General features: G+C 36.8%; 2 protein-coding genes across 2 annotated transcripts in view; both read left to right on the top strand.

The window, feature by feature from the left end:
- The window catches only part of LOC149427052 (uncharacterized), a 421,382-nt gene that overhangs the window by 225,721 nt on the left and 172,644 nt on the right, over positions 1-23,017 (top strand). The gene's annotated exons all lie outside the window — the stretch shown is intronic.
- LOC149427053 (uncharacterized) lies at positions 10,668-14,653 on the top strand. Its single transcript, XM_089634854.1, has 2 exons — positions 10,668-11,701; positions 14,064-14,653. Exons 1-2 carry the CDS (start codon positions 10,678-10,680, stop codon positions 14,081-14,083), a joined length of 1,044 nt encoding a protein of 347 aa, XP_089490980.1. The 5' UTR covers positions 10,668-10,677; the 3' UTR covers positions 14,084-14,653.

Genomic DNA, 23,017 nt, shown 5'->3' with positions numbered 1-23,017 from the left:
ATGCATCTCCGTGCCGACACTTGTAATCAAATTACCTTACCGCCACTGACGTCCTGGACAACTGAACTGGACCGCTCGCTCTGACTACGTGTAACGAACCACCTACTGCCGGCACTTTAACAGTTGATAAAGCAAAGGTATCAAGACATCGCGTCTCCGTATGCCAGTCCTTATAATCAAATTAACTTTCCGCCGCTGACGTCCTGGGACAAACACTGCTGGTCACCGCTACTGGCTACCACAGGCTGACCACTGGTTACCGACTGCTGGCCACCGCTGCTGCTCACCTAAGGCTGGCCAATTACTGCTATCTACCACTGGCCATCTGCTGTTACTATCCCTGACGCCATCTGGGTGCGCTGATCCAATGGTGTGAAGGCCGACACCGAATAAGTAGATCATACTAGAGGAAAACATCAGGAGTAGAGGTCTTTCCTAGAAATATATAGAACTCTCCAAAAGTTATATTAATTTTTTTATGTACCGTTATTTTTATGGGACTCTTAAGAGTATCGCATAAAAGTCCCAACTGCTCCCAAACGTCTGGAGCTAGTGAGACTATGGCATCCCAAAGTAGGGTATGTTGTTAAGCTGAAGATACGAGTAGTTGTGAGATGAAGGGGATGGCATAGATAAAGGTGGGGAGGTACCTAGTTTTCAGACATGATCAGAAAACACGGCTAAAGGTATTTTAAGCAACGTTTCGATTCTGAAAGGTGCTTTCTCAACAGGGCGATACTGAAAGTATCTACTAGTCTGCGAAGTGCCGCAAATGTACCGTTTATCGTTTAAATTATAAAATAACATAATTTAAACAAATAAAATCGACTTGCGCACGGCGGGATTTTAATTCGCAATCTCCAGTTTCGTAGCCAAGTATCCTAGCCACTCAATGATGGAGGCCGTCTAGATTATATATAGCAATGTTTGTGTCAAAGCTACTTAGAAATTTCGATCACTTTCACTACCTAAAAACAGATCTACAATAATATAAAGGCGTAATTTTAGAAAACGTAGGTTGATATGGATGTTAAATTAATTCAAGGTTGACAGGTTTTTCCACAAAAAACGGTCTATCGTGGTTATCTTTTGTTCGGATAATTAATGAAAGCACCCGAAACCCCATTTAATTACATAACGGATCACACTGCCCGAAGTCATATTAAATATTGGCTTTTCCTGTCACCTAATGGTAAACTTTCCGTCCTAATAATATAATATGCGGCGCTGACAATGGAGTCATGTTATGTAAGCAATGTAGTGATGTTGGGTACACGACACAACTTGGACTGGTATTGGGAAGACTACTGAGTATGCTGGGGTTCTATTGACTGGGCTAATGTGCGACTTATATTATAAGGAAACAGAGTTCGTAAATGTTGTGCTTTCTTATTCGGTTGTTTTTTAAATGATATTTGGAAATAGTCTATCGAGATTTCCACCTTTTTTTTTTTTTATATTTACTCCACACAGGAGGCCCTGAAGAAAATAATTTCCCTCTGGGCCTATGTCATCTTTGGGGATGCTGTGTGGAGGGTCTTTTTGTGGAGAGGAAGGAGTGAACATGGGTCTTGAAGAGTCCCATGTTGTAGGAGGGAGGAAACACAGAGGCCGGCAGTTCGTTCCACAGCCGAGCTGTTGAACTTAAGAACGAATCATAGAAGCGACCCGTTCTCATGTGACAAGTGTCAACTGTGTACAAATGTTGGGCGCGCGTTTGGCGTGTATCCCGACTACGCACCGGTGCCGAAGGGATCAATGACGCTAGTTCCTCAGAGCATCTTCCATTGTAATACCGATAGAACAAGGACAGCATACCTACCTGACGCCTGTGCTCTAAAGATTGCAGTCCGTTTGTTAAGATTGGGGAATCTATCAAACGGACCGCCCGTTTCTGCACAGAGTCAAGGGTTTTTTTCAGGTATTTTGGGGCTCCAGACCAGAGATGGCTGCCAAAGTCGACAGTAGGGCGCACTTGCGATTTGTACAGGGTGAGCAGTTGTGTACTATTAAAGTATCTGCGGGCCCTGTACAGTACGCCCAGCTTCTGAGAGGCCAACTTTACTCTAGCTTCGATGGAGCCCCCGTACCTGAGCTGGTCACTTATAGTTACACCAAGCATATCAATGGAAGGCCTGTTCGGAAGATTGCTTCCGTTGAAGGAGACTAGATTATCATTTGGATCCCTTTTAGACGTAATCAGACAGGATTGGGTCTTTGAAACATTAAATTCGACGAGATTATTTTTACCCCAGGAGGAAATACTCTCGAGATAACCGTCCATTCTCTGCTTCAAAGCCCTCCGAGCCGTTGGAGTTTGTGTGCCCTTTGGGGGCTTGTCAAACAAAAAGCTATCATGAACTGTACTGTCATCCGCGTAACAATGAATCGGTGCACATGTCAAAAGGTCATTGATGTGCAACAAAAACAAAGTCGGAGACAGAACCGATCCCTGTGGGACGCCAGCATTTATGGAGTGCGAGGAAGAGGTGAAACCGTCAGCAACCGCCTGAATCGACCTATCCCTTAAAAAGTCAGCAATCCACGTACACAGGGATGCGGGAAGTCCGTAAGAATGCAATTTGTTGACAAGTCCTCGGTGCCAGACCCGGTCAAAGGCCTTGGATATGTCTAGTGCGACCGTTTGGGTCTCACCGTGACGTTCCAGGCACCGCCCCCAAACATGCGTCACATACGCGAGAAGATCACCGCACGAGCGGTTCCGCCGGAATCCGTATTGACGGTCGTTGATAATTTTGTTCTTCTCGAGGTATGTGAGCAGTTTGTCGTTGATCACACGTTCCATCACTTTGGACAGAACTGATGTGATCGCTATGGGGCGGTAGTTGGCCGGGTTGGAGCGGTCACCTTTCTTGGGAATAGGGTGAATTACCGCTTTTTTCCAACCAGAGGACACGGTGCCACACTTCAGGGACATTTGAAGAGCTTTGTCAAAACTGGAACTATTTACGCAGCACACCTCTCCAATACCAGGGCAGGTATTCCATCAGGTCCACTAGCTTTGTTAACATCGAGCCCCCGTATGACGTGGAGTACATCCCGATGCCGGATCCTCAGCTTTTTCATATAGAAGCCGCAGTGAGGAACCGACGGCGGAACAGCACCCCCGTCGTCGAGGGTCGAGTTTTCCGCAAACATTTTCCCTAAAAGGTTTGCCTTTTCGGTGGCGGTGTTAGCTAGTGAGCCGTCAGGTCTGGTAAGAGGTGGCAAACTGGGTTTGCAAAAATTTCGACCTATTGAGCCCGCAAGCGACCAGAATGCTCTGCTGCCATGCGGGCAGGCAGCCAGCTTTTTGCTGATCTGCAGGTCGTGTTCGAATTTTGACCTATTGATGATTCTCTTGCATTCCTTTGCCGATTTGTTGTATGCTGATCTGCTTTCGGGCGTTCGAGATGTGTTGTAGGCTCGGTAAGCCGCGTTTTTTCGTCGAACTGCTTCGGAGCATTGTCGACTGAACCACGGCTTTGAGCCCACACCAGTTTCTTTAGTAGTCGATTGTATGAAGCCATCCATCGCCGAATTGATGACTTCACCAATCTCCTGGGCACATCTTGAAGGGTCCGAAGTCCGAAAACAAACAGCTGACCACGGAAAAGCATTGAAATGGGCCCGCATACCGAACCAATCTGAATCAACCTTATCCAACTACTAATGAAAGCTATAAACTGTTTGCTGTCTCACTCCCGCAACCGATGATACCAACATGTAGCTTTCGCCACGACTTTTATTAGTAACTTTATAACTAACCTATCCCAAATTATGATACACAATGTATATACGAGAATTCGACATAATTACGCAATATTATTATCACAATAATCACGCGATAGAAATTTAGACGATATTGAAATATGTATTCAAATTTTTATTCCTTTTGTATAGGATGATAACTAAATGTATAATTTAGTAAATGTAATATAGATATCTTCAAAAATAAGAACTTTCTTTTATTTCGACTAAAATTATGAATATTACCCATGAAATTTTAAAAAAAATATTATTAAACCATAAAATAATTTAATGAATAATAGTTACTTTAAATTAAAGCAAACAGAATTTACCTAAATAATAACGAGTAATACTTGGGCTATGACTATGTCGAATCGACGGAGTGACGAAAGTTATAGGGGTTTTTTTTTGTTATTTGTTTTTGGGGTGTTATGCCGTGTTGCGCTAACTCCTTCTTTAGCCAACGTTTCGGACAGCATTGCAGTGTCCATCTTGAACAAATAACACATCTACCATTTTGAACAAATAACACATCTGCCCTGATGATGGACACTGCAATGCTGTCCGAAACGTTGGCTAAAGAAGGAGTAAGCGCAACACTGCATAACACCCCAAAAACAAATAACAAAAATACTTTTGGCCGTGAAAATCTTAAATCATATTTATAGGGGGTTATTTGACCCTGACGCCCCCCGCGCCGCCCTTTGTTCTAAAGATTTTTTTTTTGTTCGTTCAATCTGACTTTAAATAATTTTAAGAAGTACCTTTCTACAAAAAAGTTATCGTTCCATCGTAGCCTTTATAGAGATTAAGTTAAATTTAAAAATATGAAGAAAAAAACTTTTATATCAGACGTAATTATAAAGTTAAATACCTACTTTAATTCTAAGCGCATTTCTCTAATGAGTCTCCAGAAACAAATGGGACACAATACTGTCGTTTTAACCTGACGAAAGTAAGCAAACATCATTTAAATCAGAATAGAATTCATAGATTTTTATTGTGTTTTTAGTTGATACGTATTGTCCCATTGTACGTTTATAGTTTCATTATCTATTGAATCGCTAACATCATATTTAAAAGTAATGAAAAGAAAAGGGGACAGTTCTAGGAATTCAGTTTTACGGCAGAAGTTTGAAATTTCTTTCTAAAATTCAAGTAAAGTGAATGTAAAACGAAAATTTTCGGACTTTAATGCATACAATGTTATAAAACCCAATGCATAGCACTCCAAACAACATTAAGATATAATAGAACGATAAATCTAGTTAAAATGCTTGTTCCGAGATCAGAGTAGACCGTGTACTTTTATGCAAGAATTCATTACCGAGTTCATTACCGAGTGCGCAAATCATTTGTCACTCCCGCTATCAATACTGTTTAATATATCGATCAAGACTGGTACATTTCCAGATATATGGAAAAGAGCCTACATCACACCAATTCATAAATCGGGAACTAAGTGTGAAGCAGATAATTATAGACCCATTTCCAAGCTTTGCATTTTTTCAAAGGTGTTCGAAAACATAGTCTATGACCAGTTATTCCCTGTGGTAAAGAATTCGATCAACGAATTTCAGCATGGATTCTTTGCAGGTCGCTCTGTTGCTACTAATCTTATAACTTTTACAAACTTCTTGTCTGCCTCCATGGATAAACGTGTGCAAGTTGATACAATCTATACCGACTATAGCAAGGCTTTTGACAAGATCAACCACAACATTCTGCTTAGAAAACTTGCTAATCATGGTATTCATGGAGATCTCCTTCGTTGATTATCCTCATACGTAACAAACAGGTCCCAGGCTGTGACAGTGGGTGGATTTTCCTCGGTCTGGAAAATCATTACTTCCGGTGTGCCTCAGGGGTCCATTTTGGGTCCTTTGCTTTTCTCTATTTATATTAATGATATTACGACATGTTTTCACAACGCTCAAATTTTACTATTTGCTGACGATATGAAGATATACCTTCCTATAAGCTCCCCGGACTGTTCTGCGCGTTTACAAGCAGATCTTGATCGACTGACGGATTACTTTCTCAGAAATAAGCTTTCTATCAATATTTCTAAATGTTGCAAAGTCACATTCACACGTAACCGTGTGAAAACACTGCATGATTACACCATTTCTGGATCGATTTTAACAAAGAAAGACTATGTGCGTGATCTTGGGGTTTTCTTGGACTCTAAACTTACCTTTGATAAACACGTTGATAACATTGTCACCAAAGCATCAAAAAGTCTAGGTTTTGTACTGAGAACATGCAAATTTTTCAAAAATACTAAGACATATCTGACTCTCTACAATTCACATGTTCGTCCTCACCTGGAGTACTGTTCACCGGTTTGGAACCCGCGCTATATTGTTTATGTTAACAGGTTAGAAAGAGTTCAGGAACGATTTATCAAATTCCTCAATTTTAAATCATTTAACATATACAACTCTTACGACGAAATCGAGAAACATTTTCGAATCACGAAACTACTCAACAGGAGGATTGTCGCTGATCAGATGCTCTTGTATAAAATTATTAACTCTAAAGTTGACTGCCCGGAGTTGCTGAACAAAATAAATTTCCATGCGCCAATTCGATACAGCAGACAAAATACCCTTTTCTACATTGATAGATGCAATACCAATTCCAACCAAAATGAATTTATGCAAAGGACATGTAACTACTATAATAATAAATTTGCAAATATAGACACTCGTGCTGACATATTCACTGCTAGTTACTATCACTACAGAATTTCATTGTATCACATTCTAACTCATATTAACCACTGTTAAAATGATTGTACCTAATATTTTAATATTACTTGCGTGTCAACTTTTCCTCATCCCTCTCCTCCCCTTTCCCGTTCCAACCCAAGTCTATTTAAGTATAGTTAAAATCACTTTTATGTATTGCTGTTTATGGTAGGCATATTATAGGTTTATCGTTTACAGGTTAGTTTTATGTTTCTATATATATCTGTGAACATTAATAATTGGTCTATTTTTTGTTATTCTCTTATGTACATTATATTACTAAGACTGTTTATGTTCCCAAAATAAATAAATAAATAAATAAGTAAATTCCTTTACTTTGCCAGAAATGATTGCTAAAACTTCAGCCAAAAACGTATAAACGCGAATTTAATATTGAAACCTAGCAACATCAATAACAATGTACTTCTTGCTTTGAATGTTTCTGTATCAGGTAGGTTGAATTAGAAATTACGAACTGCAACAATTCCATTTTTAAATATATTTTAGAATGAAATCCAACAATCGAAAAATAAACGCTTGACATTATCTGGCCTCGCACCAAGTGCAACACTCCGTTTCTCGCTAAAGTGCTCCAGTCTCGTATTTTTACCAAGTGATCTATTTAAAGTTACCATTTTGTTAGTAGATGCGGGTATATCTGATGTGTGGAATGAGTGTGAAAGTTTGTATATATTATATAAATCTTAAGAATTGTAACGTTAAAGAATTGTGCAAGCTTGGATTGCCAGGGTAGTGCCCGATTATTGTTTTGTTGAGAGTTTTTTCGGGTGGCTGCCCTGCGATCGGTTGGACGAGCGGGCTCAATAGCGCGGGTAGGAAGGTCGGGGTGACAATACGGGAGAGGACGATTACGCGGTGTGCGTTGCGTTTTGCCAAACAAATTGATATTGAAAAAAATGAAAAAGAGCACGCGGATACTATGAACCGATCCTTCGGAGAATGAAGGATACAGAATTTCCGTGTAAACTAACCAAACATAAAACAAACGTTTTAACTCCTGCGCGAGATCAGCCGGTTCTTTGTTCGAGTGTTGTTTGGTGAGATTGAAATGTTGGAGGATACAAACTTTCCGTGTAGACTAACCAAACATAAAACAAACGTTTTGATTCCTGCGTGAGATCGGCCTGTTCTTTGTTCGAGTGTTGTTGTTCGGTGATATTGAAATGTTAAAGGATACAGACTTTCCGTGTAAACTAACCAAACATAAAACAAACGTTTTGACTCCTGCGAGAGATCGGCCTGTTCTTTGTTCGAGTGTTGTTGTTCGGTGAGATTGAAATGTTGAAGGATAGAGACTTTCCGTGTAGCCTAACCAAACATAAAACAAACGTTTTGACTCCCGAGAGAGGTCGGCCTGTTCTTTGTTCGAGTGTTGTTGTTTGGTGAGATTAAAATATACAATCATTTTCAAAAAATGGTTTTATTGGTGAGTGTTTTTGAAGTGTAATTCCTTGGAGACTACACTGGATTGCGTTAATCGTTCAACGTTGAGCGCAAACGTTCAATGGATGCTGGTTAATTGAAAATGGCCTCGCGCACTCCTTCCCACGATTCTCTACCCGGAGCTAACTCATACGGATTTCACGGATTTCACCGCTGGCGGACTCTCCAAACACCCTCAGACATGACAACATGTTCAAGGTTCTTCAATGTTTTCACACATTCTACCTCCTTGCCTTAGCCCCATCATAGCCCTGGTGATTGACAAGGGTCCATGCTCATCAGACGTGACAGAATAAAAAAGTTTCAAAATGCAGCGCCGGTTGAAAAAAAAGTAGGCTTTTGAGACTAGTGACGTCACTGGTCACGTCCATAGATTTGGTGCGATTTCGGAACACCTGAACAATTGTAACTTTGAAGATTATTTTAAGTATTCAAACTAACTATACAAATAATAAATATACTGATATTTAAGTTAGAAGTACATTATTGTTGAAAAAGGGACTGGAGTTTCTGTTCAATTTTGCAGGCTACCGACATCTGTAGTCTAGAAATTTGAAGTTACTACGTTTAACCAAAATGGTGTGAGTCCTTGCTTAGAAAATAGTGTCAATTTGGTCGGTATAGCAGGTTTCATTTTTACTGCTAGACATCACAATGACAAGTGTTTTATTTACATGTAGTGGGTTTTGAAGTCTTTAAAAAGGCTCGCATTATGTGTTTTTTCGTTCTTTTCTCAACAATAACTCGATAATAAACAAGCTCATAAGTCAGAGCGATCGTAGCAGTGTTATTCGCACAGTTTCCTTATAAATATTGTACCTGTTTCAATAGTTTGAAATAAATGTAAAGTGGTATCAAGAAAACCAGTTTTTATTCAAAAAGGATCATCCCCATTTTTTAACATTTGATCCTTCAACCGGATTACGATCAGGAGATTGTATGTAAAAAAAAAAACAAAGAACCAGCAGCCAAAAGGATACAAAATTGATTGAAACTGGAAATCATTAAGGAAAGTGGACCACATCGCAAATCTGAGATAAGTATTCAGTGCTTTCCTTCCTATCATCCATTTTATGTTTATTCAGGTCTCATGTAATTTAAACGAGATTAATCTTAAATAGAGTCAATATTATAAATAAAATCACTACCCACTTGAAAATAAGAATATAATATTATTGAATAGTGTTCTCAAATAGTATTGTCAAGATTGTCGTGGTATTCTTTCAAACGGGTGTTTGCTAAAATAAAATAATTGTCAACCGATATTAACAAAATATAATTAAAAATGGAAAATATGAAGTCATTAATAAACAAACGCGGCGTAATCAAAGGAAAACTAACCCGATTCGCGGATTCCTTAAATGCATTGTCGGTAAATGAAATTAAATTAAGATATGAGCGGGTGAAATCATTGTTAGATGAATTCGAAGCAGTTCAACAGAAAATTGAAATGTTACCGGATTCAGACGAAATTGAAAATTATAGTCAACGAGAAGCTTTCGAAAACCAATATTTCTCAGTTTTGGCAACGGCCAAAGGCGCGATCGAATCCGTCGATCAAAGTAAGGTGGAAATTAAACTACCCAACCTCCAATTACGGGAATTTCATGGCGATCAGAAAAATTGGGTTAATTTCGTCGAAACCTTCAAGACTTTAGTCCATAGCAATAGTAATTTAAGCAACGTACAAAAATTCTTTTATTTGCAATCAACTTTAAAGGGAAACGCATTAAAGATAATTGCTAATCTAGAAATTTCTGAATTAAATTACATTTCCGCTTGGGAATTATTAAATGAACGTTATGCAAATTTAAGAACTACCGTTCATAAACACATCCAAGCTCTATTTTCATTAAAAGACATGAAACAAGAAGAGCCTGTAGCATTGAGGTATCTAATTGATGAAACAAACGTTAGTTTAAAGGCATTACAAAATATCGGGGTCAAGGTAGATCAATGGGATCCATTGGTTATTTATATAATATCAAATAAATTAGACACAGCTACCCGAAAAAATTGGGAACAATATATATTACAAGACGAATTACCGACGTTAAAGGAATTCTTAAAATGTTTATCTGCTAGAGCCCAAGTATTGGAACTGATGAACGCTTCTGAGAAAAAATTTTCTAGCTTACATAAAACACAACTAGGCAACAATAATTGCAAAAAAGATTCATCAGTATTTTTAGCGGTAAAGGCTAACAACTGCATTTATTGTAACGAGAAAGGTCACCATATTTATTATTGTAAAAAATTTCTGAAATTAAAATTACATGAGAGGATTGATGCTACGAAATCAATCCAAGCTTGTTTTAAATGTTTAAAGGTGGGTCACCAGGCACAGAGTTGCAAGGCAACCTTTTCTTGCAGGCGTTGTGGCAAAGATAATCACAACACCTTACTACACAATGAGGTACCTCTGCGGGAGGCCTCCAATATGGATGCTGATAACGAGGTTTCAGTATCGAATTTTTCTGCATCGGATAAAGCAGAAAAAATAATATTATTGTCAACTGCCAACATAGGAGTTGTGGGTAGTAACAATAAAATTTTTAAAGCCCGCATTCTGATTGATTCAGGGGCCCAGTCAAATTTTATGAGAGCAGAATTTGCTAATAAATTAAATTTACCATGTGAATTGATAAACAAACCCGTTTCTGGGATCCATAATAACATCACTCACATAAAAAAGAGAATTTCAGTGGAGATGAATTCGCTTCATACTGATTATAAAAGTGAAATATCATGTCTGATTTTACAGGAGATTACAACAAATTTGCCACAAGTGACAATGGCGAAAAAAGACTTCAAGTTACCACGAGGATTGGAGCTAGCTGACCCGAACTTCAATATAGCTGCACCCATCGACATCCTGTTGGGCGCGGAGAGCTTTTGGGAAATCCTAACCAACGATAGATTGAAACTCGAATCGGGACCAACACTTCAACGTACGCAACTGGGATGGATCATATCAGGACCAATCCACATGTACCCAAAGCAAAGGCCTGTATCAGATTGTTGTAATTTATCTATAAATAAAATAAGTCACCAAATAGAAAAATTTTGGAAATTGGAGGAGATTAATCCCACTAAGATTCTAAATCATGAAGAAAAGGCTTGTGAAGCCAGTTTTGCTAGTACTCATACTAGACAAGACGACGGTAGATACGTAGTAAGTTTACCGCGTCGAGCATGCATTGATCAGCTGGGAAGTTCATTGCTCACTGCTGAAAAAAGATTTAAAAATATAGAAAGAAAATTTGTGTCAAATCCCGAATTGAAGACACAATATATACAATTCATGCGTGAATATGAGGAATTAGGTCATATGGAGGTGTGTGACCAGTCAAAGGGGGATCGTGAATCCTATTTTTTACCTCATCACGCTGTAATAAAAGAATCAAGCACTACTACTAAAGTGAGGGTCGTTTTTGACGGCTCCGCCAAAACTTCAAATGGAATTTCTCTCAATGACGCCTTGATGACAGGACCTGTTATACAAAAGGACTTATACACCCAACTATTGCATTTCAGGAAACATCAAGTAGTACTGACGGCTGACATCGAGAAGATGTACCGCCAGATTAACGTGTGTGAAGCGGACCGTGACCTGCAGAAGATAGTGTGGCGCGAGTCGCCGCAGGAGGTGCTCAAGCATTACCGTCTGAAGACAGTCACATATGGTCTGGGGCCTTCCTCTTTCTTAGCCACTAGAAGTCTACGGCAAATTGGTATGGATAACAATATAAATTTTCCTAGAGCTAGTCAGGTCATAGAAAATGACTTCTATATGGATGACTTGTTAACCGGAGGAGATGACATGGAATCCTGTAGAGAGTTAAAAGAGCAATTAATCAACATCTTTTTGTCTGCGGGGATGACCTTGAGGAAATGGAGGTCCAATGTCTTGGAGTTGTCAGCCGAGTCGGGCCAAGCTAAGATTGCCGAATCAGGCAATTCTGAAAAAATTATTACTGACAATCCAAAGACTGAGAAAATATTAGGATTAATATGGAATAATGAATCTGATTATTTTTCTTATGTAATAATGAAACCATCAAGTCGAACCGAGAGTAAAAGACAGATATTATCTTGCATCGCATCAACCTTCGATCCATTAGGTCTTCTAGGACCGATTATAGTTGTAGCCAAATTGATAATGCAGAAGTTATGGCAGTCTAAAGCAGCGTGGGATGATCCATTGCCTAATGAAATATTAGCACCCTGGAGGTCCTACCTTCAAGAATTAATTCAACTAAATGTGTTGAAAATACCAAGAAAAATTATTTGCAGGCAATCTACATATCTACAACTACACGGTTTTTGCGACTCATCTGAGAAAGCTTACGGAGCCTGCGTTTACATGGTGTCGGTGGACCATGTCGGTAAGCGGCATTCACATTTAATAACGTCCAAATCAAGAGTGGCGCCATTGAAGTGTATTTCCCTGCCCAAGTTGGAGCTTTGTAGTGCTGTGCTACTGGCTAAATTAATTAAAAACGTAAAACAAGCGTTAAATATAGTGGAGATCGACACACATTATTGGTGTGACTCCATGATAACGTTGTGCTGGCTGAAAGGTCAACCTACGAGATGGGCTACTTTCGTTGCAAACCGAGTAGCCGAAATACAAGAACTTAGTGATCCAGATCTATGGAGACATGTATCATCAGCCGACAATGCAGCAGATATACTTTCAAGAGGAACCACTACAGATAAATTGATAAATTCTGCAATATGGTGGAATGGACCAAGTTGGTTGACCGAGGGAGTCAACGCTTGGCCTATATCAAATATTTCGTGTTCAAACCCTCCTGAACTCAAAGGCAAAAATATTCTATTATCCACAGATATTCAAGAATGGGAGATATTTGAAAAATTCTCATCATTTATTAAATTGAAAAGAGTTACTGCGTATGTATTGCGATTTGTCAATAACTGCAGAAGTGTTAAGGGTAAAATTTCAGACAATTTAAGTGTGGCTGAATTGGAATCAAGCTTGAAATGTCTATTGAGATCAGCTCAAATACACGCCTTTCAAAAGGAATTGAAAGAATTAAAAAACCATGGCATCGTCAACAAGAAAAGTAATTTAAAATCTCTTAATCCCTTCTTACATGATGGTCTAATATATGTAGGCGGTAGGTTGAATTTGGCTACACATTTATCTTACCAACAAAAACACCCAGTTATCTTGCCGGCTAAACATAAGCTAACTGAATTGATAATACGTCACTACCATTATGTAAACCTACACGCAGGACCTCAAGCTTTGTTAGCTGAAATACGATTAAAATTTTGGCCCATCTTTGGTAAAAATACTATTAAAAAGATATTACATAAATGTGTTGTATGTTTTAGATGTCGTCCCCGAACCGGTCATCAAATCATGGGAAATTTGCCACCCGAAAGAATTACGCCGAGTCGTCCTTTCGCTATCACCGGAATAGATTACGCCGGACCAATTCTAATTAAAAGTGGGACGCTGAGGAAGGCTTCCCTCGCAAAATCGTATTTATGTATCTTTATTTGCTTCTCAACCAAGGCCGTTCACTTGGAATTAGTTTCGGATTTATCTAGCAATGCTTTTTTGAACAGCTTAAAAAGGTTTATATCCCGTAGGGGACAACCTGAAAAGATCTTTTCCGACAATGCTAGTAATTTTAAAGGAGCTAGCAGCAGACTCAAAGAGCTGTACACCAGCTTGAGGGAAAACAACGACAATATTCAAAATTATTTAGTGAACAGAGGTATTGAGTGGAAGTTCATAACCCCTCGAGCCCCTAATCAGGGAGGTTTGTGGGAAGCAGCAGTAAAATCAGCAAAATTCCATTTATATAGAATCACTAACAATTCTTCATTAACATTTGAACTCTTATATACCTTAATTTGTCAGATTGAGGCCTGTTTGAACTCCCGTCCATTAACTTCCTTATCCGACGACATCCATGATTACCAACCTCTTACCCCAAACCATTTCCTTATAGGCACTGAATCCTGTATCATTCCTGAGAGAGACGTCCGGGCGATACCGGACAACAGACTAACTCAATATCAGAGGATCAGTTCGCTAATTCAATCTTTTTGGTCTAGATGGAAGCAAGATTACCTGATGGAACTACAAAAGAGAACTAAATGGCAGACCAGCACTCAACGGGCACTGCAAAAAGACGATCTGGTGATTTTAAAGGAAGATCATTTACCTCCACCTTTATGGAAAATGGCCCGAATTCTGCATACACACCCTGGAGCGGATGGAGTAGTACGAGTTGTTACCCTAAAAACACCTCAAGGAGTCTTTGTGAGGCCCATCACAAAGATATGTCTGATGCCCCTGGATTCAGACACTAAACCTGTAATTGACGTCCCGGACCTTACCAAGGATTGATTATGTACATTACACTATGATGCTTATCTTCTCGACTCCACCTTGGATGGATCAAGCAGAAGACCTGAGAAGAAAGAAGAAAAAAAAAGGAACAATAATTGTGTTGTGTTCAGTGTAAACTATATTATTTGTGTTATTGAACTATTTAAATATGTAAAAATTAGTATGCAGACGTGTGTAATTTAGTCATTTTTGAATTTTTTTTTGGTTATTTAATAGGATTAATAATTTTCTAGTTATTTTTAGTTAATTAATAGAGTAATTCAACAGCATTTATACAGTTAAATTTATAAGTTTACCAGTAGGGCATAAAAAAAGGGGGTTTTATTTTGTTAATTTCTGCTATTTTAAATTATTTTGTTAGTATTTTTGCGGTATATTTAGATTAAGAATTTTTAGTTTATTCTGTTTGGGTTATAGTTTATTTTTAAATAGATTATCATTCAAAAATTTAGTGCAATTTTTGAATCCCGCCCCCTGGCAATATGTTCAATTTTGCAGGCTACCGACATCTGTAGTCTAGAAATTTGAAGTTACTACGTTTAACCAAAATGGTGTGAGTCCTTGCTTAGAAAATAGTGTCAATTTGGTCGGTATAGCAGGTTTCATTTTTACTGCTAGACATCACAATGACAAGTGTTTTATTTACATGTAGTGGGTTTTGAAGTCTTTAAAAAGGCTCGCATTATGTGTTTTTTCGTTCTTTTCTCAACAATAACTCGATAATAAACAAGCTCATAAGTCAGAGCGATCGTAGCAGTGTTATTCGCACAGTTTCTTTATAAATATTGTACCTGTTTCAACAGTTTGAAATAAATGTAAAGTGGTATCAAGAAAACCAGTTTTTATTCAAAAAGGATCATCCCCAATTTTTAACAGTTTCTTAATATCAAAGTGTAGGTTAATCCCTTTTAATTTACCGTTTTCCATAAATGTAGACTATTTATAGTACACATATATATGGACGTAAATATTTTTATATTTAATATATCATTACGTGGAAATGAAACACGGGTAGCTACTACGCATTTCCTAAAATATAAAAATGATGCATGAAAACATCTTATTAACAGTACAAAGATGAAAAAAATGGTCTACACATAGACATGCGTGTAATAAGTTCTATTGCCAATGAATACCAGTTTGTACTACCTTTGCCAGTAAAGGCATATTTGTTTGTCAACTTTATGTACCAACGTTTCATGTTACATGAGAGTGAATGATAAATGTAGGTCGGTTAGCGTAGTTTAACATTATTTAGGATATTTACGCCATCAATTAATTACTGCGATGTTCGGGAGCGGTACTTAGCGAGTTGTGTCATTAGCCGGAAACTTGACAGCCGCCACGTCGACGATCCCGCTCTCAAAGAGCGTCCTCTATCTAGTGCCTATCCCCAACCGCCTCTGCTCTTCCGCCCTCCACGCTCTGCGCTCCTGTAAAAGAGGTGTCTTCTTTGCTCTAGGATTGGAGGGATTGTTGATATGTGTAATTTGCTGGTATTTGGAGACCCTCTAGAACCTTAGAATTGTGTTGGAAATGTTTTTTTTTTAACGAAGAGCTATTTTTTTTTTACTGGAAATATGATTTTTCAGCAGAGAGCTGAGAGAGTTCACATCGAGATTAAAAAGTGTAATGTTATTATTTTATATGTACTGTTTTCGTTATCATTTAAGCTTTCAAAGACATTATCAGATAATGTTAATTTGTTCTTTCAGATAAAAATAAAAATTATAAATTGCCAAATCTTCTCAAAACCAAAAACTTTGTTTATACGATTTCAGTTCACGGAATGATTACAAACTTCGGTGCTTTAAAAAATCCATATTCATAAATGTTTAAAAATTATATTAACTATACCATGTTTAAAATTTTGTAAAATAAATGTGTTGAATCTTATTCAAAAGCGGGTATTTACAAAAAGTAATACCTTCCATAAAATAAATGAGGTAAAGCTGGTGTGACGTCACATCCAATGGCGTAATAATTAAATAGTTATGCGTACAATATACTTCTACTTATAATAGGTACGATACATTAATGATTTGCAGCTGCACCTGTATTAAAATAGTTTTCTTAACTTTCTTCCGACAATCCAGATTTACCCTGCTGTCAAGTTTATGTTTGATGGATTTGCTTACTCTGTCGTAATAAAATCGGAAATCTTTTGTCGGTATTTAATGTTCTATGAAAACAAAATCAATATTTACGCATTGATCAATCAAATAAAGTCGACATGCCGAAGTGACAGCTCTGACTGCAAAAGTAATCTTATCCGTGGTTGGCAAAAACATTTTATTTTTTTTTTTTATTTTATGATCGGTAGATGGAGAATTACTCTTTGTGCCATGACTACTATGTTCCACGAATTTCTTCTATTTTTCGTCCTTGTGCTTGTCACGTGTAACAAATTATTCTCCTGATAGTCAGGATCACATTTCTAGTGCATTCAGTCTACTTCCTTTGCTTCATTCCTAGTTACTTTCGTCGTTCCTTTGCAATTTCCACTTCTACCCATGAATCAGGCTTTATATCAGTACTAGTTGCGGACTGTTCACCTGAAATCCTGTGAGGAATTTATTATTAGTGACTACTGCATTCAATGTTCACCTTCTTCCATCATTCTTATTAGCTTTCAAGTCTGTTGCAAACCTGCCCACAGTACCCACCTACTTCCCGGAAAGACTTACTATCATATATAATATACTACACTAGAGCAGACCCTTGAGAAATCACGAAATCAGACATTACTTGTCAAGATTAATCCTAGTAAATTTAAACAACGCATTGCAAATATAAAATTTTAAAATAAATATCTGATAAATAATATTAAATTGCACGTAGGTACTTTATCGCTTGTCAGAACTCTTAAAACGGTCAGTTCCAATTATGAACATGGCATATAAATTCTAAACAAATCTGAGTTCATAGAAACAGAGTTTTAATCACTCACAGACAAAAATCCACAACCGATATTACACGATATATCAAAAAAATGCATGAATTTGATATTAGATATATTTATAAATTAATCAATATTTTTTTACTCTGTCAATACTCCACTCATCCTAAGTAGATTCGATAAATCGAAAATTATTTAACTTCACTTACAAAATTATATCGTCTATTATTTACGTAAACAAGTTATTACGAGTCTAGAAGTAAATAAAAATTTCTTTATCATTAATTTTTTTTTTCATTTTATTCAATAAGATATAAGTGGGTACAGTGGATATAAATTACATATCGGTACAAAATATATATCTCACCAAAGAAGAATCTGGTTCTTGTGCTTGGTGAGCGAGTTACACTAATTATAAAGAAAATAGAATGACATTAATGACATTGTAAAATGTTATTCTATTTTCCTTATAAGTAGTGTAACTCGCTCACATATATATAATAGGAATAATTGAAACTTCTGGATCATCTATAATTCATCACATCTTTAAAAAGTTATATAAAGTCATGGACAGCGATGAAACAAAAACTTTACTAACTGGGTTAAGTAGGTTAGGTTAGGTTAGGTTAAAATTTATTTTTTTCGTCGTTTTTAATGACTTTATATCACTTTTCAGATGTGTGTTGAATAGTCACTGTGTTGAGTTAGCATGGAACCGGTTTAAATATATAGGATTCTGTTACAAAAATGCGTCTTTGTATGTAAGTTTATAATTAACAAAACCCTTGATTTACCTGGAAGGTCCCTGGGACTCCATTGAAAACTTTCAGCGCTCATAAAACCGTTCGTTTTTGGAATTACAAATTGCGCGTTCCAGTACCTTCTACCTTCACGCAGTGACGCGCCATACGCAAGGTAAAGCGGACGTCGATGTGCGTGGCTCCGGTAGGTGAGTAATCTCGCTAGTGGAGTCCGTGTGACTCCACCAGGGTATGAATGTTGCAGTTTTAGCCTAATTACGGTATTTTTTTCCCGGAATAAGAGAAGGTATTGTCACCTGTGTCCACCGCGTCTAAAAAGTAAAACTGTGTATATTTGCCATAGTTGTTCTAAGCCTCTGTGCCTTGGCTGTACAAAAAAAATAAGCAACCACTGTGTCACCAACCGTGACTGGATGGTCTTGCACGTTGGTGATTGATTATGTTTTTGTTATATTGCTTTAAAAATTTGTTTGAAAAATTATTTTGTTTTCGAAATGTTGAGACTAGAAGTGAGGTCTCGTAATTTTGCTACAAGAAGTGCTATATTCTAGAAGTTCCTTAATAAAAGGCCGTGATTCTATAATTTTAAGTAAAAACCTATGCCATTGTAAAACCAAATATAAAATAAACAAATTTAAATAGCATTTCATTTGAAAAAATGTTTTATTTCATGTTAAATTAACGATTTTATTTCCAGGAGTCCTGGGGATACCACCAGGTAAATTGTGTATGTACTATGAAGTCACCGGGTAAATCAAGAGTTAACCAATAATATTTTTCTCGTCATTTCAAGCTGTAAAGTTTTGCAGTAAAGTTTGATTCGATAGTAAATGCAGAAATTCCTTTGGTTGTCTATGTCGAGTTCCTGCACAAAATGAGTTACCCGAGAAGCATAATAAAGCGAAGAATTTCTTCAGCGCTTTTTGGAAGCGGAGCTTAATGGAAGGGCGTGATTCTGTCATCCCGAGCTTCAAACTAATAGTTCAGCGATAGCTTCTTGTAAGATCGATGGCTATTGCAGTGCAGATATTGTGAGTTATAACCCGGATTATTCTTGTTCTTTTCAGATGCAAAGTACAGAAATCTGTTTCTTTATTTCCATGCAAGGAATAGTAGATGATTTGTGACGGTCCGTAGTAAAAAGATGCCGGCGCGGCGACAAATCAACAACATTCTAGATATTGAAATTGGATTGGTGATTGCTTTTTTCATGTATACTTTGTAGTTCATTTTGAATTACACAAATAATGAAGAGTGTCACTAATAGTTTATGGTTTTAAAATAGTTTTTTTTTAGATAATTTTTCTTTTTATAACTTTTACGGTTATACCCAACAATAAAATACATCATTAAAGAAGAAGATAATACTAATAAATCTAAACGAAACATAAAATCCAACAACCCAATATATGGGAAAAATTAGTTCAAATAGTTTTGTTAATTCTGAATTTGAAATATGAAATCGACAAAAATGACTACATAATTAAGTCCCAATGGTGGAGTGATTAGAGGCCTTGTCCCGTTAAGACAGAGATCTGGGGTTCGATTCGTAGTTGAGACCGTTACCTTTTTTATTTTTCTGCGTCTTGTTCTGTTTCAAGTTTTATTTATATTTATTACTTTGCTTATATTTCATGTGAAAATTTAGTAAAATATCAATAATCAAAATAGTTAATATTATATTCAGAGATGTCGCACACGTAGACACTTTGATATTGTATTCGGAGATGTCACACACGTTGACACTTTGATATTGTATTCAGGAATGTCACACACGTAGACAAGTTAATATTTTATTCAGAGATGTCACACACCTATATACGTTAAGATTGTATTCAGAGATGTCACACACCTATATACGTTAATATTGTATTCAGAGATGTCACTCACATAGACACGTTAATCTTGTATTAAGGAATGTCGCACACGTAGACAATTTAATATTGTATTCAGATATTTCACACAGAAACACGCGTTAATATTGTATTCAAAGATGTCACTCACGTAGACACGTTGGTACTATATTGTATTCAGATATGTCACACACGTAGAAACGTTAGTACTATCTTTTTGCTAAGCCTCCTGTAGGTAAAATGAATACGGATAATACACAATAAGTTTAATAATTTTGAGCAACATTATAAATAGAAAATATATTGGGCGAAATGTAAATTTAACATTTATGTACGAATAGTTTCTGATTTGCAACTCGATTACAATCGTTAATAAAGTACCCAGAAAATAGTCACCACTGCACATTATTATTTATTTGTTCAATTTTCTTTAATAACTTTTTGAAGGTTATACCAATCAATGTAATATATCATTTAAGAAGAAGATAATACTAATATATCTAAACGAACACAACAAAACACGGAAAAATAAAAATATAAACTCAACTGAGAATCGAAAATAGCAAACCGGGACAACGTCTTTAACCAGTCAACCATTGGAACCTTATTATTATATGTCATTTTTGTGGATCTCATATTTCAAATTCAGAATTAACAATATTATCTTGCAACTAATTTTTCCTATATTTACGGCAGCTATCTTTTTGAATGTTAACAAAGTTCTAAAGAGTTGGTTTTAACCTAGATAGTGTCTCGGATATTTATTTAAATGGAATACTTACTATATTTAAATGTTTGTGATTTGTTCGGTTAAAGGTATAGTTAATATAACATCGAGTCGACAAGTATATTATTTATAAATTACAACTAGTAGACTGTCAAAGCGATAAGACAGTAGTCCTGGGTTCAATTTGGAGTTGAGACCGTGTATTATCTTCTTCTTCAATGATACGTTTATTTATTAATTATCAGGTTCTAATATTTGAATGACATTACCCGTTCGTGGAAATATTTTAGTTAGCGCTCTCAAAGCAGCCAAGTGAATAGTATAAATGTGATGTCGTCCGTTACACGGATATTAAGGTCCGTATAACAGTTGTCCCGTATCGACCCCTAAGGAATACGGTTTAACTACGAGGGTCATTACCCGCCCTTACATGCCGTTAGGTCCGCAACACCTCCTGGGACCGGCAGCGGACAGCGGACACGGGGCGGACGGGATGCTTGCTACATGATATTCAGGGGACGGGGCGGGACTTATTGAATTTCTGATTTAATATCTGATTTAACGGATGGTTTGGCACCACTACGAAATTTAATTTGCTATGGAATGAGAAGCTATTAAGGGTAACAAAATGTTTTCATTTCATACTCCTTCCTATTATATCAGTGTTTAATGCAGCAGCACGGCTCATAACCGGGGTTTCAAAATATTCGCACATTTCAGAACACCTTCGTAACCTTCACTGGCTCAAGTGCCCTGAAAGAATCCAGTACAAACTGTCCTGGATGGTGTTTAAATCCATCAATGAAATGCCCCCACCCTACATCTCTGAACTATGCTTCCCGGAAAACACTGGTCTGAGGCAGTCAACTCTTAGATCAGCAACATCAGCAGCTGTAGGCAGACTGATAGAACCTATGCGCAAACCAAATACTAAGTTTGGTGATCGCACTTTCGGAGTATCTGGGCCGAAGGCTTGGAATAAACTCCCTCCGGAACTAAGATCCATAACAAGTCCAACAGAATTCAGGTCTAAACTAAAAACTTACCTTTTTAAGCTGTCGTACCCTTAATTTAAATATACCAATCCTAAGAGAAAGTCCAGTTATATTCATTTTTTCAATTAAGTCCTAAATCCTGTAATCTAAATTTCGCCAATAAACAATTAGATAAAGTTAATTAAGTTTTAATCTCAAGTGACCTACCAGGTAAGTATTGTACTGTATATTTTCTCCATAAATAGTTAAGTAATAACATAGATCACTGTAGAAATGTAATATAAGTTTGTACAGCGCCCTTGAGGTGTTTTTGCACAAAAACGGCGCTATACAAGTCATCCATCATTATTATTATTATCAAAATGAAATATCCAAAAAACCCTTTTTCTAATAAATAGTATAATTATGATCACAAATATCCGAATGGCTTAAATATATATTTTTTATAAGAAAGCGAATAAGCCTTCAGAAAACTTGAATGGTTTCTTTCCGGAATTTTTTATTTACTTTTAATTAATTCGACACATCACTGTAGGTGCAGTGTACCTAAAGGCAGGAGAATTATATAACTACCCATTGACAGAGTTTTGAGGTTGAAGTGTGGGTTAATGTAGGAAGGATTTATTAACTGAAGAGGCCCAGATTACATAAAGGAGGAAAAAATAGAAGCCGTCAGCTCTTCTTACACAAAACATGCGAGCCGATCCGTTCTCATGAAGCCAACATCAACTACTGTGAACGGGTGTTCCGTTCGTGCCCGACGAGTTTCATATTCTCGTATGTTCGAATATGATGCAAGCTGAAGAAGTTATTGAAACTAGCTTGGATTGAGCTGCACACGTACTCAAAGAGGAAAGTCACTAACTTATTCCAAATGCAATTATTTGTGTTAAGAAATTAAATCTTGTGAAATCCCACACTGGTCAAATCCGGGGAAAAATTACTTCAGTATGCTGACCACAATGTTTTGGAATTTTTTTAAAATTTGAATAAAACTGAGCTCCGGTAGAAGCTAGTATAGTGGTCTGTATGCCATTTTGCTTTGACTCGAAATTCACCCATCCACATTAAATTCATGTTATATCAAAAAGCAATAACTTTGTGATCAATAATTATTTTTTTGCTTTGGAACGGATTAGTAATGTTCGTAACATGTGTTGTTATTTTCGAAAACTATTCTCATTATTGTAATAACCCTTTTAGTTGCGCATTAATACTGGTGGTGGTAGAACATATCATTATTTGATGCTTGATGATAATTAGTAAAGGTAGATTATTTTTTTTAGTGTGCTTAATATTTTTATTTTATTTTTATTTGTCAGTACTTCAGAAATTATTTACTAGGTACTTTCATTTGAAAGAACATTAAGTTTCAGAGTTTGTTTCACATACAGTGTATGATAAATCATAGTTTAGAAAAA

The sequence above is a fragment of the Hesperophylax consimilis genome, chromosome 1, assembly GCF_061612785.1.
Source record: "Hesperophylax consimilis isolate HC1 chromosome 1, BYU_Hcon_1.0, whole genome shotgun sequence".
Lineage (NCBI taxonomy): Eukaryota > Metazoa > Arthropoda > Insecta > Trichoptera > Limnephilidae > Hesperophylax > Hesperophylax consimilis.
Note: the sequence above shows the minus strand (reverse complement) of the source record. Positions and strands in the feature narration are given on the sequence as shown.

Coding starts and splice junctions, on each gene's coding strand:
- LOC149427053 (XM_089634854.1), top strand. CDS start 10,678: ATGAATTCGCTTCATACTGATTATAAAAGTGAAATATCATGTCTGATT. Junction 11,702..14,063: donor TAGAAGTCTACGGCAAATTG/GTATGGATAACA, acceptor TTTTTGGTCTAG/ATGGAAGCAAGATTACCTGA.